This window comes from Apteryx rowi, unplaced genomic scaffold, assembly GCF_003343035.1.
Source record: "Apteryx rowi isolate R43461 unplaced genomic scaffold, aptRow1 scaffold_267, whole genome shotgun sequence".
Classification (NCBI taxonomy): Eukaryota; Metazoa; Chordata; class Aves; order Apterygiformes; family Apterygidae; genus Apteryx; species Apteryx rowi.
In genome coordinates, this window is record NW_020449052.1 from 456,340 (window position 1) to 470,445 (window position 14,106).

A 14,106-nucleotide genomic window follows, 5' to 3' on the forward strand; every position below is an offset into this window, starting at 1 on the left:
AAGGTACTTAGGAGTTTTGCTGGTCTGGCCAACAATTTGCAAAATCACTGGTCAATCCAGGCAGCTCAGCTGGAATGTTACTCTCAATTTGCATAAACTCCAGTAATCTTACATACAGATGGTGTACCTCATATATTGTAAAGTCTATTTAAAATAATGACTTTTCTGTAGCCTGTAGCATTTTGCCTTAAAATGTTCAAAGGACAGTTTAACTTCAAAGGAAATTGGGCAGCCAAAATTTTTAAACTAGTTTTGGCGTTCAAGGCTGATACACACAGAACATCCAGTATGCATTTCTATGATTCAATCAAGGACAACTTGTTGGGCTGTTCACAATTTCTTCCACATTCTGATAAAAGATTACTGAGAAAGATTAAGGAGAAATGTGATTTCAAAACTATTAAAGACTTGTTCAAATTGCCAGTGAAAGTATCATGTCTAAACAAAATATTCAGATACAATGTAATATGGTTCTTTATTTTTTTAAATCCAATTTGTAAAGGACCCTTTGTAAACAAAGCAAGAACAAAAAAAAAATCAACACAATTCAGAGGGCTTATCTCATTTACCATTTTCTTCCCCACTCTTCACTTATCATACCACAAAGCAGTAGCTTATATTATTAGTGCTCATATAGTGCACTTACATGAAGTTTGTGTATTAAGCTTTAAATACAATGTATTTTCCGTGAGCATAGCCCAAAGACTACACAGCATTACATTTTCAAAGCATATGTTTAAAAAAAAGGACAATAAATGTATATCTAAGACAGTCAAACTCAAATATTTTGACTTGGCAAATTCTATAACAAGTAACAGTAATTTAAAACTGCGTACAAAGCAGAACAATGCGAACATGCCTCCAGTCTGTGAGCTATGGTAAAATATCAAGCATACATATAAAGAAGAGAAGCAAAATAAAAATGCCACAAATTCAGAACTAACCTGAGGCACACCCAATTGCAATTGAACAAGGCAACCCACCTTCCCACTCTATAACGCAAAGAGCCCAGCAACAACAATAAGCACTTCTACGCTACAGAAAGTGAAACATTAACTTTTTCAAATTTTGTCCTTGCATTTTTAAACAACTTGTTCAAAAAAACTTAAAAGGTGAACATCTAATTATACTGAACAAATGTACAAATTAGAAAGTCAGAGAAGCTCCATAAGATTGCCACTTTTCAAACCTTGCATAGTGATAGCTGGCATTGATATTGCTACCATAGCTTCAGCAGAAGATATGAAAAAGGAAAATCTTAACTTCAAAGGGATGCACATGTGTAACATACAACTCATTTTCTTCACAAAACTCAGTTAATTGTTTTAATAAAAGGGAAAACAGTTCTAAAAAGGGAAAGATAGTGTTCACAAGCTTAGAAATAAAAAAATACAAAACCAGAACATTCCATAATAAAAAAATGAAAATAATAAAACATTCCATCATAACAGCACCTATTTTATCACTAAATAAGCCCCGTACATGCAACAAACTACAACTATCGTATAAGGCTGTCAAATTAAAGGTTTACTTTTTATATAAACAAAGTGTAAAAATAGCAATAAGTTGCAATCTTAAATTTAATGCTATGTGGGGATTTTGTCCCCCCAGATTCATTTGGTAGCAATTTCAATATGCATTTGACATAAAGGCCATTGATCTAGGAACCATGATACAAATACATTGTGCCTAAGACAGTATTATCATATTTCTGTTCAACTTTAACAGAATTGGAATGCTCAACAACACTACTAAGTTCAGGGATGCTCTCAGCAGTATCCCCAAAACCATGATAGTGTCCATAGTGCAAAGTATCTCCAAGGTCTTCCACCCATGAGGGTCGGTTAGATACACAGCTACTTGGGCTTCCATTCAGATGCAGAGATCCACACATATCAGTGGAACTATTCATGGCTTTTTCTGGTTCCTCAGTGCCATTACTGGTATGAATTCGATGCCTACTGGGAGAGGTTATTCCAGGAATTATTCCATTAGGTGTTAATGTTAGACATTCTTCATGCCTGGTATCCATTCCACTGAGCTGTTGTGCGGTGGTGAAGTCCAAATGTCCATTGATGGCACATCCGTTTGTCAGTGCATTCAATATGGAGCTACTGCTATTCATATCTGCATTAAGAAATACACCTGTCACCAAAAATTAAGAATCAATCGAAATACATCAAAATGTCTCCACTATACTCCACTTATTTTAAAAACGCTTCCATACACATCTTTGAAAATAAATCTACCCTTTCTTTCTTCATAACAATACAGGTAGTTCAAGGTAATGAAATCTGACCAGTAAGCTTGAAGCATAGATTCTAATGTTGAAAATGTAACTACCTATCTGCATTCAGTGTGTAAATATACCTATATTAATCTTTCCAAAGACAATGTAACTTTTCAGAATGTATTTTATTTAACTGCATGAAGTAAGTGTAGGGTAGTAGACAACATTCTGGACATTTTGAAAAGTGGAATAAAAGACATCTTTCCATCTTAACTGTAATGCCCACTTGGGATGAAAGATTATACATATAGAGGAACTTAGTATCTGTGAGAAGATGAAGGGCTGTTTTTTTATTTCAGTCATAACTAAATTGTGGCTCTTTTCTCCTCTCTCGTGGTAACTCTCAGAGTACAGTACACACTGAAACAGGCCGAATAAACAAATGTTTATATTGGGGTGCTATATAAAATATGTTCCAAATTTCCTTTATTCAGAAAGTATTTAAATTTATCTAACAGTCTGCTAGATAAGATATTAAGCAGAAAAAAACAGGTTTATATTTAATGATAAGTTTATAATAACATCTGTACAATCCACATGCCAAATGCCATATACAATAGCAACAGCAGAGTGCACAGAAGACTTAAAAAGATTAGTAGCAGGAAATAAGATGCTAGAAATGTGCATGCGAAAAACAGTGACAACTGTTTTAAAGCAATTTCTCTTTTGAATTTAGTAATTATTACAATATTTTTATTTTCATAAACAGATTTCATCAGTATGTCTGAAAGGTATGTTTTTGCAGTGGTATTCAAAGTACTAGCACAAAAAATGGATGATAGATTCTGCCTTAAAAATATCTACTAGTAGAGGACATCTAAAATTTACGTCTATATTGGTAAAGATTAGTAAGGCAAACCTAGAAACTACAGACCTATATGGTGATGTTTAGGTTTTACATTGTGTTATTATTCCTGGATATATGCACATATGTTTATGTATACATAAAAGCATAAACCTATGTGCAAAATAGGATTGTATTTACTGTTTTATTTCCAATTCAAGCCAGTGAATAAGTCTGCTGGTAACGTGCCACATTTATAAAACTCTGGGTTCCTGTTTAAGTGACACATAATGAGTACCGCTGTTTGACAAGGAGGAATCAAAAGTTCTGGTTTTCTATTAGTCCTTTGCACGGATTTAATCTGAGATACAGATTATGATACTGATACTTCACATACAGTAATATGCTATGCCAAAAATGTATCAGTTTTGAAATTCTATGGATGTACTTACTGGAGTTTTCTGTTTCATCCCTACATTAAAGTAACCACATCAATTCAACTCACTAACCACAGATTCTTATTGAAGGTGGAAAAAAACCCAAACCCATCAAGACATCAACCCTATTATTTCAGTGATGAAAATGTATAGAAAGAATTTCATAAAGTGTTTATTAACTGAAAAGTGCAAAATTTTAACTGTTTAAAAATAAGTTCTTATTAGGCTGGCTTTGCCAAACCAATTTTAATAAAAATGGCACTACTGTTAGTTAATATGCAAAAGTAGGTAATGAATAGCTCTAGTGATAATTACAGAATGTTATTATTTGTTAAAAATTAGCACCTACAGTAATAGAATACATTTATGAAAGACAATCATTTTTCCATAAACACTTAATAATTATCACTGGAAAATATCATAATCTACTTTTAAAGCACTGAATATATATATATATGTGTGTATATATATTTATTCTTAATATATTAAAATATCTATTCATTATCATTCCCTTTGGTGAATCTGATCTGTGGTACAAAGCATAAACATTTTTATCACAGAACAAATTAAAGTAAGAAATTCACTTCAAAATGTAATAATGCACTATCATAGTAACTCCATGCCTTTACCTACCAAGGGCATGGAGAAGCTGACCCAAAACAGTTTTCAGCAAAACTCTATACACACCCTTGGGTTACCAAAAGCATCTTGATTGAGCAACCCTTAAAAAACTTAAAGCATTAATATTCACTAATACTACTAACAGTATGACTGTTTCATGAAGATCAGTACAAAATTCAAACACTACTTTTCAAGGTACTTTAGTTCCAAATACCAATTTTAAGACCTGCAATATCCAGTCTTTTATTTGCATAAAACAAAACCAGAAGTTGTTCATAGCAGGATCCTGCACTTATATTGTTGTGTCTGAACAAAGTTTGAACACGTGTATGTCTAGACTACTCATTACAGCATTTGTTGAACTAATCTGAATATAGTTTAGTTGTAACATACATTATTTGCAAAGCTATATAAGCACTAGGATATGTTTCCCTATTAAATCTTCTTACTAGCAATTAAATCTATTTAATGGAAATGAAATCAATCACTGAAATTATTCCTGAATTTCCTTTAACCTGAAATGATAGCAACTAAAAACAAGGCACAACGTAATACAAGCCTCAGGTTAAAAGGGAAACAGCCATAGTGGATTTCTGTTCATCTGAGAACTACTAATAAGCCTTCTCCTTTACTGTTACAATATGTTGAATGAAACAGCTAATTTTAGATAACTACTAAACCCCAAATAATGGGTGTTACAGCAATACAATAGTTTTCAAGACTCTAGACAACAATGTGCAAAAATAAAGGATTAAGTTTTATGCTTAAATTAAAAATAAAATGCATATTGATTCTTGCAACAACAAGGAGTTTGCATTGCAGAAACAGTATATATTTCAATTTCTTTTGGTCCAACAGAACTACTCTCCTGTTGTTTGTTGTCTTCAACCATTTGAATGTTGTTGTAGTTAACAGGAAACTGTCCACTCCCACCTGATACAACAGCAAACTCTCTATCAACGTGCATATTGTCAGCATCATCCTCAACTCCTCCATTCATCATTGGTATTAAGCCATCAAAGCTATAAGCTGGTAAAAAAAAAAAAGTTTACATTTAGTCATTGATGCACATTTGGAAACTCTGCCAAACAAAGTTAGGTACTTCTGTTACTATAACAAAAGCTTTTTACAAGGAAATATAGATTTTTCAGTTCTGAAAGCTTCAAATATGCCTATATTTGAGATTCTGAATGGGGGAATAAGTAAAGATAAATAGGTGCATATTCATCTTTTATCCCCCAAGGTGGAGAAAAATTACCAATTTATCTGTCAGACTTTGCACCTGTCTATCGAGCAATTATTAGTCTGATGTACTGTGAGAATGAATAAAGAGTAATTTAAATTATTCAATGTAGGCTTTACAGCTAGTACACCTGATAAATAAAAGCAGTTTCTATCTCAGAAAACATCTACTCTGTCAGTCCAGACTGCTTCCTCTTTCACTCCAGGTTCCTGTTCTCAGTACTGCACTCCATTCATACTAGACTGCTCCAGGGACCTCCTCAAGATAGATCTCTCCTCAGATAAAAACTGATGAGTGGTTATGCTGCTGTGGGAACTGCTTTAATAAGCAAGATGGACTTGGCTTCACTAGCTCTCATACCTTCCATCCAAGGCACTCCTCCAGTACCATCCCAGCAGATCCTGCACTGTCTCACACTGATTTTGACACACCTTTCTACACACTTCACATACTCTTAGCATCATGCTATGAAGATCTATTTTGCTAGACTGCAAGACAGTGCTCTCATTAGCTGGGGCACAACAGAAATAAACTACTTGTTTTTAAAGAACCTTAAGCAATTGCTAAAGTGTTTCAGGGCCAAAGAAATTACACAGGGCTTAAAGGAGACCATGGCCCTCATATCAGGGGGCTTCAAACTACCTTCAGCTAGGACAGGAAAGGCGGTTTTTCTAGCTGCCAACAGGTATATGGAAGTGTAAGGGTACACTTGGGCAATGCACCCCCATCCCCACCCCACCAAGAACACCTAAAAGTGGCCCTGTTGGGCCCATGATTACTGGTATGGTCACCTGTTGCACATAGCAAGTAAGCATTGTGTGTAGCATGTACAGAACACTGCAAAACGTTTGGTGCCAAGGGCCATGAACTAGATATTAAGACTAGGATGCCACATACACACGTGTGCGATCAGTCCATTCTGTAGCAGGCTAACAGTGATTCTGCCTGGTGTGCATTGTCATTATACGTGACCATGTACACCACCCTCTGTCAACCAGCCGAGGAAGCAAGGATAAATTTCTGGACTACTTGATTTCACAAGAAATGGACAAGAAATCTAGCCAATGCTTGCACATCAAAAGTAGAAAATATTTGGTACGCATTTTGAATGTTGCCTTGTAACAGTAGTGGCTACTGATTTTAATTGTGCTTCAGTTCAGCTTCACCCTCTGGAGCTCAGTTTTATGTTATATCGGAAGAGAATAACTAGTTTGTATCACAGTATATCCTGCATTGATGTTACGTAATTTTGAGGCAGTTTTTTTTAATACTATGCACCTATGTAAGAGCAGATACATGTGTATACACATAAACAAAATTACATGCAAGCAATCCCTTGTTTAGCCATTCCAGGACAAAAGGTGAAGCACAGCTTAAGTATTTCTCTTACTCTAACTCTATTGCTTCCAGTCTTATTGTGAGGGGCTTATACTGTGCCTAGTCACAATATGTGGGTTTTTTTCAAAGCAGCAATTGTTCTGATTTGGGGTAAGGCCATTGAAATCCTACCCTTCCCAGCAAATACTGGTTACCAGCACTCTCTCCATGTTTATCTCCTGAATCTGCTGTGTAACTAGTCTTTAGAGGACAATATACCAGTGTGTTTTTAAAAAGAACATTATCACAAAATAGGGCATATTTTTTAAAAAGGCTGGGTAAGGACAAACATGTACTGATGACTTCTCATAACTCACCTTTGTTGTTTACAAAGCATCTCAAGAATAGTGATTTATTCTCTCGCTAGCAGACTTTTTGCACGGACATGACAGATATTACTGATGCTGATGCCTTTGAGGGCAGACACAGATCAGAAACTCTAGCTTGAACAGTTTGGAAGAATCTCTTAATAACTGTAAAAACCTTCAAGCAAAGACAACAAGGCTTTTAGCTTTGTTTACAAAGGTCTTAGCTACCAGTAAAAAGCTCAGAATTTACCTACTCTGGTTAGATATCCTGTCCTTTGGCATCTCCATAATTGCTTAGGAGACCTCATTCACTTAAACATACTGTCTATTATTTGTTTGCTCCATCTAACTTTTCAAGGCTGTGACTTTATGCTGAAAAGTAATACAGAAACTAGGGCTATTTCATGGCAATATGTATCCTAAAAATAGCTAGCCCAGTAGCACACCTACAGATTTTGGGGAAATGCTATCTATTAACTAGTTTGGAAATTAAGAGATTACTGGTCATGAACTCAGAAGGAACAGCTCCCCAGAACAGCAGATATGTATCTTTGACTTCAAGCAGTGTCTCCTGGTAACAATATAAATTGCATGTATTGAAGATATCCTTCCTTGGCTCTGTTATGAGCAGCCATAGACTGAATATGGTTTCTTATTTTATCCAACTACTTAAGTGCTTTATTCCTGAAAAGCAGTCTTACACTTAATTGTATAGGAACTCTTCTCCATCATGAAATTATTTATGGTCTAGACCAATTACATAAGGTGGCAAATCCTGCTTAGGATCAGCTATGGATTTCAATATTATGACCTCTGATGCTGGGATAGGTGAAATGGTAGCTGGAGTCCGGATAATAAGTACTAAAGGAAATACTACTGAGTGTCAACACTGATGTGATTTATGTTGTCCATGTCATATTTGCCAACATCATTTCACTCTATTTCCACTCTTGTATCTGGAACAAAGCACTGGTTGAACTCATTTTATTTGGCTCATTGAAAGTCACTTCTGAACAAGAAGTGACCTGTTAGAACAGCAAATACTCTGACTGAAGAAAGAGTCTTCAATGAAGATCTGTGAAGTCCCCTTCCTGATGCTGGAGTCAGGATCAAGAAATGAGAGGCCTGAGCACAGAATGCTGGATTCCTTTCAGTAAGAATTTACTGGGATGGGCCCCAGAAAGGGAGCACAGAATATTATTCTCTCTCATACTATTCAAGGTGTTCACAAGATTTAAAAAGGATTTCTTTACATAGTCACCAAAAAGTATCTGTGAGGTTGCACTATCTCATTATTGCCAGGAAAGGAAGAAATAATATCCTCAATACGTTAAGGCTGAACAGGAATCCTTAAGGTTCATTTTAGTCTGATATTGTCCTATAATCCTTTTAGGAGTGCTAATGATCCTGGAAACTTAAGGTACGTTAACGTCACAGACATGATCCTTCTTGACTGAGAAAACTTTGAGTCAAGTTTCCTTCACGCATCTCAACTAGCAAACAGTTTTTGAAGTGGGAGTTAATCATGACATGGCAAATTTCCAAGAGAACATCCGGGCATCTTTGTGAATTCATGTAACATTATTTGGGTACCCCAAAGACAAAACTGAGGAAGGAGTAGAAGCCAATTCCAGCTCCTACCCTTCAGAACATTATCCTTGGCATCATGTAATTTCAACACTCTCTGGACCTAGAAATTTGGGAACACACCAAGATGATGACAGGGAGAATCAGGATCTTGTGCACACGTATACACTTCAAAGGATGAAATAACAGTAATCTACTTGTTTTATTAATATGCAATTTAGATATGTAAGCAAGTTTGTCAATAATACTCAACATCCACTCTGAACTGCTTTAAAATTTTTATTTTCCTTTCTCAGCAACAGTATCACCCTTCCCCTTTTACCTCTGGCGTCTCACCTTCAGTTCTAGCCTTCTTTACTCCAGCAGACTCCATATCTTCAAAGGATCTCTTTCGACTTGTCCCACCACTGAACGGATTGGGACCTGCATTCTGATGAACCCCATTTAAGGTGCCATTGCTATAGAAACGATTCAGGTGACAGTTCTGGAGGTTCAAGAGAAACTGGGCACATTCTTGGAAGCCCTGGGTATGTGCAAGGTCTGCTGCTGTCAGGCCACTGGCATTTCTCAAGCTGTACAATACAAAGAAACTGAATTACACTCATTCATCAACCTAGCTTGGCTGCTGCTGCTGCTCTTACTGACTAACTATCTGTTGGTGATGAGAGAAAACATACACTTAGCAAATTTCCATTAAGAAATTAGTTATCAATCTTAGTTTTATAACTAACTTAACTTTTTGCACATATATCTGGCTTCTAAGCAAAATTTGGGAGACAATACACTTTCAAATAAAATCAATATACTATGTGCCTTTAAAAAAAGCATCTTCCTATTTAAACTTCTCAAAATGCTTTATTCTAAAATAGTCTGAAGTATCTGATCTTTACACAAACTTCAGACTAATTTAAGCCTTGAATTTTACCATCTTCTGCAGTTTATTTTGCAATCTATTTCTTTATCCTGAGTAAAAGATTAAATACTCAAAACAAACTTAACATGACTTGGCAATTGTCCATGGCATTCTGGTTTCTAAGGTAACAACAACATCACTGTTCTTCCTAACAATAAAATATATACATATATAGAAAAAGATAGATAGATAAAGATGCTATTTTTAATTATGCTTTGCTTATACTTTTTTCTGGTTTGTTTCTCATTTCAAAGTGTGTGACATCATAAATGTTGAGACTTGCTTTGTTATTTGACCCAAGACTTTTCCATCTAAGAGAGAAATGGCACTGGATTTTGAATACTTTAATGTATCAAAGAGATTAAGAATTAAATCAGGTAGGACATTTAGAGTTGTAGAGATTTATTTTTAAAGAGTGCTATATCAAAAACATTTACACAACCATACAGTATGTCTGTGCTTAGAAATACAAACACTATAACTTCGTAAGAAAGTGCATAAAAGAACAGAGACAAGAGGGCTAGAAATGACAAAACTAGATTGTGAAGCCAAAGATGCCAGTAAATCAGGTTTTCTAAGTTTTTTTTTTCCCTTTCCAGACAGATCTAACTAGTCAGAAAATTGGATTTTTGTTTCTTGGCTTCAGTAGTTTAGACAAGCACATTACTTAAAAATCCAGAAACAGACCTGCTAACAGAGTAAGAGTTTGGAAGATTAATAGACCGGACTCTACTGCTGAAACTCACATGAAGCGCAGAACAAACTGCTCACTCCAGCTCACATGGAGAAAACAAAGAACAAAGACTATCCTCGCTTCCTAGAATACTGCAATTTCATTGCTATAAAAATAAAAGAGCCTAAAAAGATCTTTATAATAAATTTACTGTTACAGCAAAACTAATTCTATAAATGGGTACAGCTGGATTACAAAAAATTTGGAAGGATAAGTGGAGATGCTACAGAAAATTCATTAACTAGGGAAGATCAGTATAATTTAATTCCATACTAGGATATTCTAAGTCATCACCTACTTGGACTATTAGTGAAAATCCAGAGAACAGCAGAAACTGGTCCAAAAAGTAAGAGCTAAAAAAACAAAAAAACAAAAAACCCACAAACAAAGAAACAAAAAAAACCCACTGAAGAAACTAGATTTATTCAGTCAAAAGAATACCTCTACCTTGAGGTTTCACTTCTTTTCAAATACTTAAAAAGTATCTGCAAAGAGACTAAACTCTTCTGTGTGTCTGGAGCAGACAGTATATGAAGTAATGGAATTAACTAAAGCAAAGGATATTTTAAGTTAGACATTAGGAGAAAGTTTCAGAGTATAAGGTTAGTTAAGATTGCTGAATCTCCAGAGGTTTTTCTTTTCTCTTTTTTAAGAACAGATTGTAATTCCACAAATTTTGCAAACATAGTCAATCCTTTCTGGTGCTGAACTAGATACCATGCTGAAGTCCCTTCTAACCACTATTCAATGCTCTTTCAGTAGTTCTAGTTTACTTTTTTTAGAATACAGACATTAAACAATGCAACAGGAAACTTAAATAGAAATTTCAACATATTCTTCTTGAACAAAGAATAGCTCAGTTTTCTCAAATCTGTTTTCACTTTGCTAGTCTCAAAAGAATGGCAACAGAAATCTGAACAAGAGCAAATGAAAGTTATGCAAAAGTTAAAAAAAAAGCACAATACGGTGTTGAGTGACTCCCTAATTTAAGCAATCATCAAGCAATAAATAATACTATTACTCAGCAAATGTTATTGAACATGAACATTATCTCTGCTTTGAAGAGTAGACTGCAAGACAGACTACAGTTATGTTACCATTTCCCCAAAGGAATGCTGAAATGAGTTGCTGGAGGCATTTAGAGATGTACAAATTAAGATGCCAGTGTGCAATACTACAAAGACAAATTCTGGGAAGGGAAAGTTATTTTCCCAGCAATAACAAAAATAAGCTTTAAGTTAATGTTTGTCAGATATTAAAATGCAATGAAGCTTTAAAAAAAAAAAAAAGATATTTTTATATCTCTGCCCATCCCTCCCTTTCTGAACCTCCCTTTCTGAACAGCTTATCTTTAGCAAGCAGACAAACACTCCCTTCCAGAGGAGTATTTTAAGAGAAGTACTGCAGAGGTTCTCAAGGGGCTCAAGCATATTGGATGTAACATTCTTGATTCTGAGAGATTAGAAAGACATCTCTCAAAAATCTGAGTCTGAATTTAACTTATCAGTTCCAAGGGAATTTCCTGTGTCAGGAAGTTAATAATGGAGAAGAAAAGAGAAAAATACAAAGTTAAACAGAACAAAAAGGGATTAAAAGATCTAGATGAATAGAGATGGTCAACTACTACTAAATGGAATACAACTGTTAAGTTCTGTCTGCTTTCTCTCAATATGAATACTAATCAGAGTATCTTTTCACTATCCAGCTGTCTTCTATGAATTTAATTGAAGCTTTGGTTGTTCTGGGACTTCAGTCCTTTCAAATTTCAATGAAACTGGCTTGCATTCCAGCATTACTGGGAAGGAGAAAAGGAGAGGTGGGTAAAGATAACACAATCTCGTGAGTCTCACTTCCCTAGAAAAAATAGGCTAGAAAAATTTGAAGAGACCTATTTAATTTAGCTGCTTTTTTCTAGCCTTCTCTAGGAGGAAAATCTGCCACGGAAACAGAAAATGGCAGCAAGAACCAGCAATACTACACTACCTCATCATAACAAAAGGCAAGTAATCCAAGAAAACCCCCCCCTGCAAACTCAATTAGCCACATTCATGAAAGGAAAAACAAAAACAAAAAACCCCCACAGAAACAAAAAAACCCTCTAGCACATACTACACAATCTTACCAGATTGGCATAGATTTTTTGATATAAACTCATCAAAAAAATTTCCAAAATATGTTATTAGATAAAGGAGAAATATTACCATCACTCTGAGGATTCTGAGTGAATAAATAGAAAGATACTCTTATACAGTCCTGAATTGGAGTACCTGAATGAGCTAAAAAGCTAGGATATTTATTACACCTTTCTTTAAAAGCACTGATCTGGACTTCGAGTGGTAAGTTTGAGACTACCCTTTTACAGCAGCAGTTACAAGGGACTGGGAACACATCTATTATTAAATCCTTTCAGAATCTGCAATGTGTGGTCTACCTCAAATGCTGCCAGTATTTGAGAGTAAAGTAGCCAGCTCAGCTTAGTCCCTGAGCTAAGAATACAAAAGCCATTGCTGTAACAGACTTATAGGACCGAGATTAGAAACAGTTCACTGCACTGGATTCCTCTCAGTCTCATGTGTAGTCAAATCTCCTATAAGCAATCTCGCCGTATGCCAGTCCTTGATTACGAATCACAACTATGTAAACTGACTATCAAGCAAGAAGAAGGAGCAGTAATCGAAGATTCATGTGGCTATTAGGTAGATTATACAATATGACATGGACTACAAAGTTAAAAGAAATCAACAAGCAGGAAATTCAAAGAGTTAATCAGTATAAATAAATTTTCAACTACTAAAGCCATTAGAGATGTCCCTTGAAAGATACTTCTCTTAATTTCTCACAGCTCCTTATAAAAAAGTTTTGACTAGCTAAAGGATACTATAACATAAAATAACCTCGACTTGCTGTGAAAGGAAGCAGTAGGGAAAAAAATGTAAGCCTTTGGATAACATGGACAGAAACATCTCAAAGTTTCATATGTTCATCAAAAAAACCCTCTTTTCTACCCACTCCAGTTTTTTGTATGTTAAAAATCCCTTCAGTGCCAATTTTCTTGTTACTAACTCTAATCTTGAAGTATCTGAAGGCCCAAGGAAGCTCAGAATACACTACTGGATATTAAATCTTAAGGCAAGCTGCAATTTTGTTGCTACTAATCATATAGCAAATATGATAGCTCTATTTCTGCAACTGTATTACCCAGAATATAGAAATGAATACAAGGAGAAATGTCCTGAAAAGACGTTTAAAAAAAGATACTGCAGTTGAGGACAAAGTTATGTTTCTTCAGCATTCTTCTCTAAGCTAGGTTACCTACCTGAAACAAGACTAGGCAAGTAACAAGCAACACAGACTAATATTTTTCAAAGAAAGAGATCTTATTAAGTAGCTGCCAGTAAGGAAGGCGAGAAAGGACGGAGGTACATCATATTAGAGAAAAGAAAATTAGCCTAAGCCTTGAAAAGTTACGTACATCTTAAGATTAATCAGTCTTCTATTAAATAGTATTCATTGATGTGGTGCAATATTTTGCAAAGGTCAGCCTAGTGATTGTCAAAACAAACATATGTGATCCAAAAATATAATTCCCCCTCTCTTTGCAGTTAAAAAAAGTCAAAAAGCATAAGACACCTTTGAAGGAGACCAGTCCACCTACAGAAACTGGTGGAGAAACTGAAAAAAGTACACTGAAAACTACAGCTCTGAAAAAAAATTTTTTTTTTTGGCATCTACTCCAAACAGGAGTATATGTGAAGGGCTGAATCGACAAACATGAGAGAAATCCCTGACTTAACCTTATCCAGAACTAAATGC

The 14,106-nt window shown here is 35.2% G+C and overlaps 1 protein-coding gene across 5 annotated transcripts in view; it reads right to left on the reverse strand.

Annotated features, from left to right (window-relative positions):
* Positions 1 to 450: 450 nt before the first annotated feature.
* The window catches only part of ANKRD10 (ankyrin repeat domain 10), a 38,299-nt gene continuing 24,643 nt past the window's right edge, over positions 451 to 14,106 (reverse strand). For 3 of the 5 annotated variants that reach the window (XM_026068056.1, XM_026068058.1, XM_026068060.1), the window contains 3 exons: positions 8,984 to 9,219; positions 5,066 to 5,161; positions 451 to 2,145 (listed from right to left, as the gene is read on the reverse strand). In XM_026068056.1, the coding sequence (XP_025923841.1) occupies positions 1,661 to 2,145; positions 5,066 to 5,161; positions 8,984 to 9,219 (817 nt within the window). In that variant the 3' untranslated portion in view covers positions 451 to 1,660. The remainder of the gene's footprint in view (positions 2,146 to 5,065; positions 5,162 to 8,983; positions 9,220 to 14,106) is intronic. The other 2 variants (XM_026068059.1, XM_026068057.1) reach the window with 1 other exon arrangement.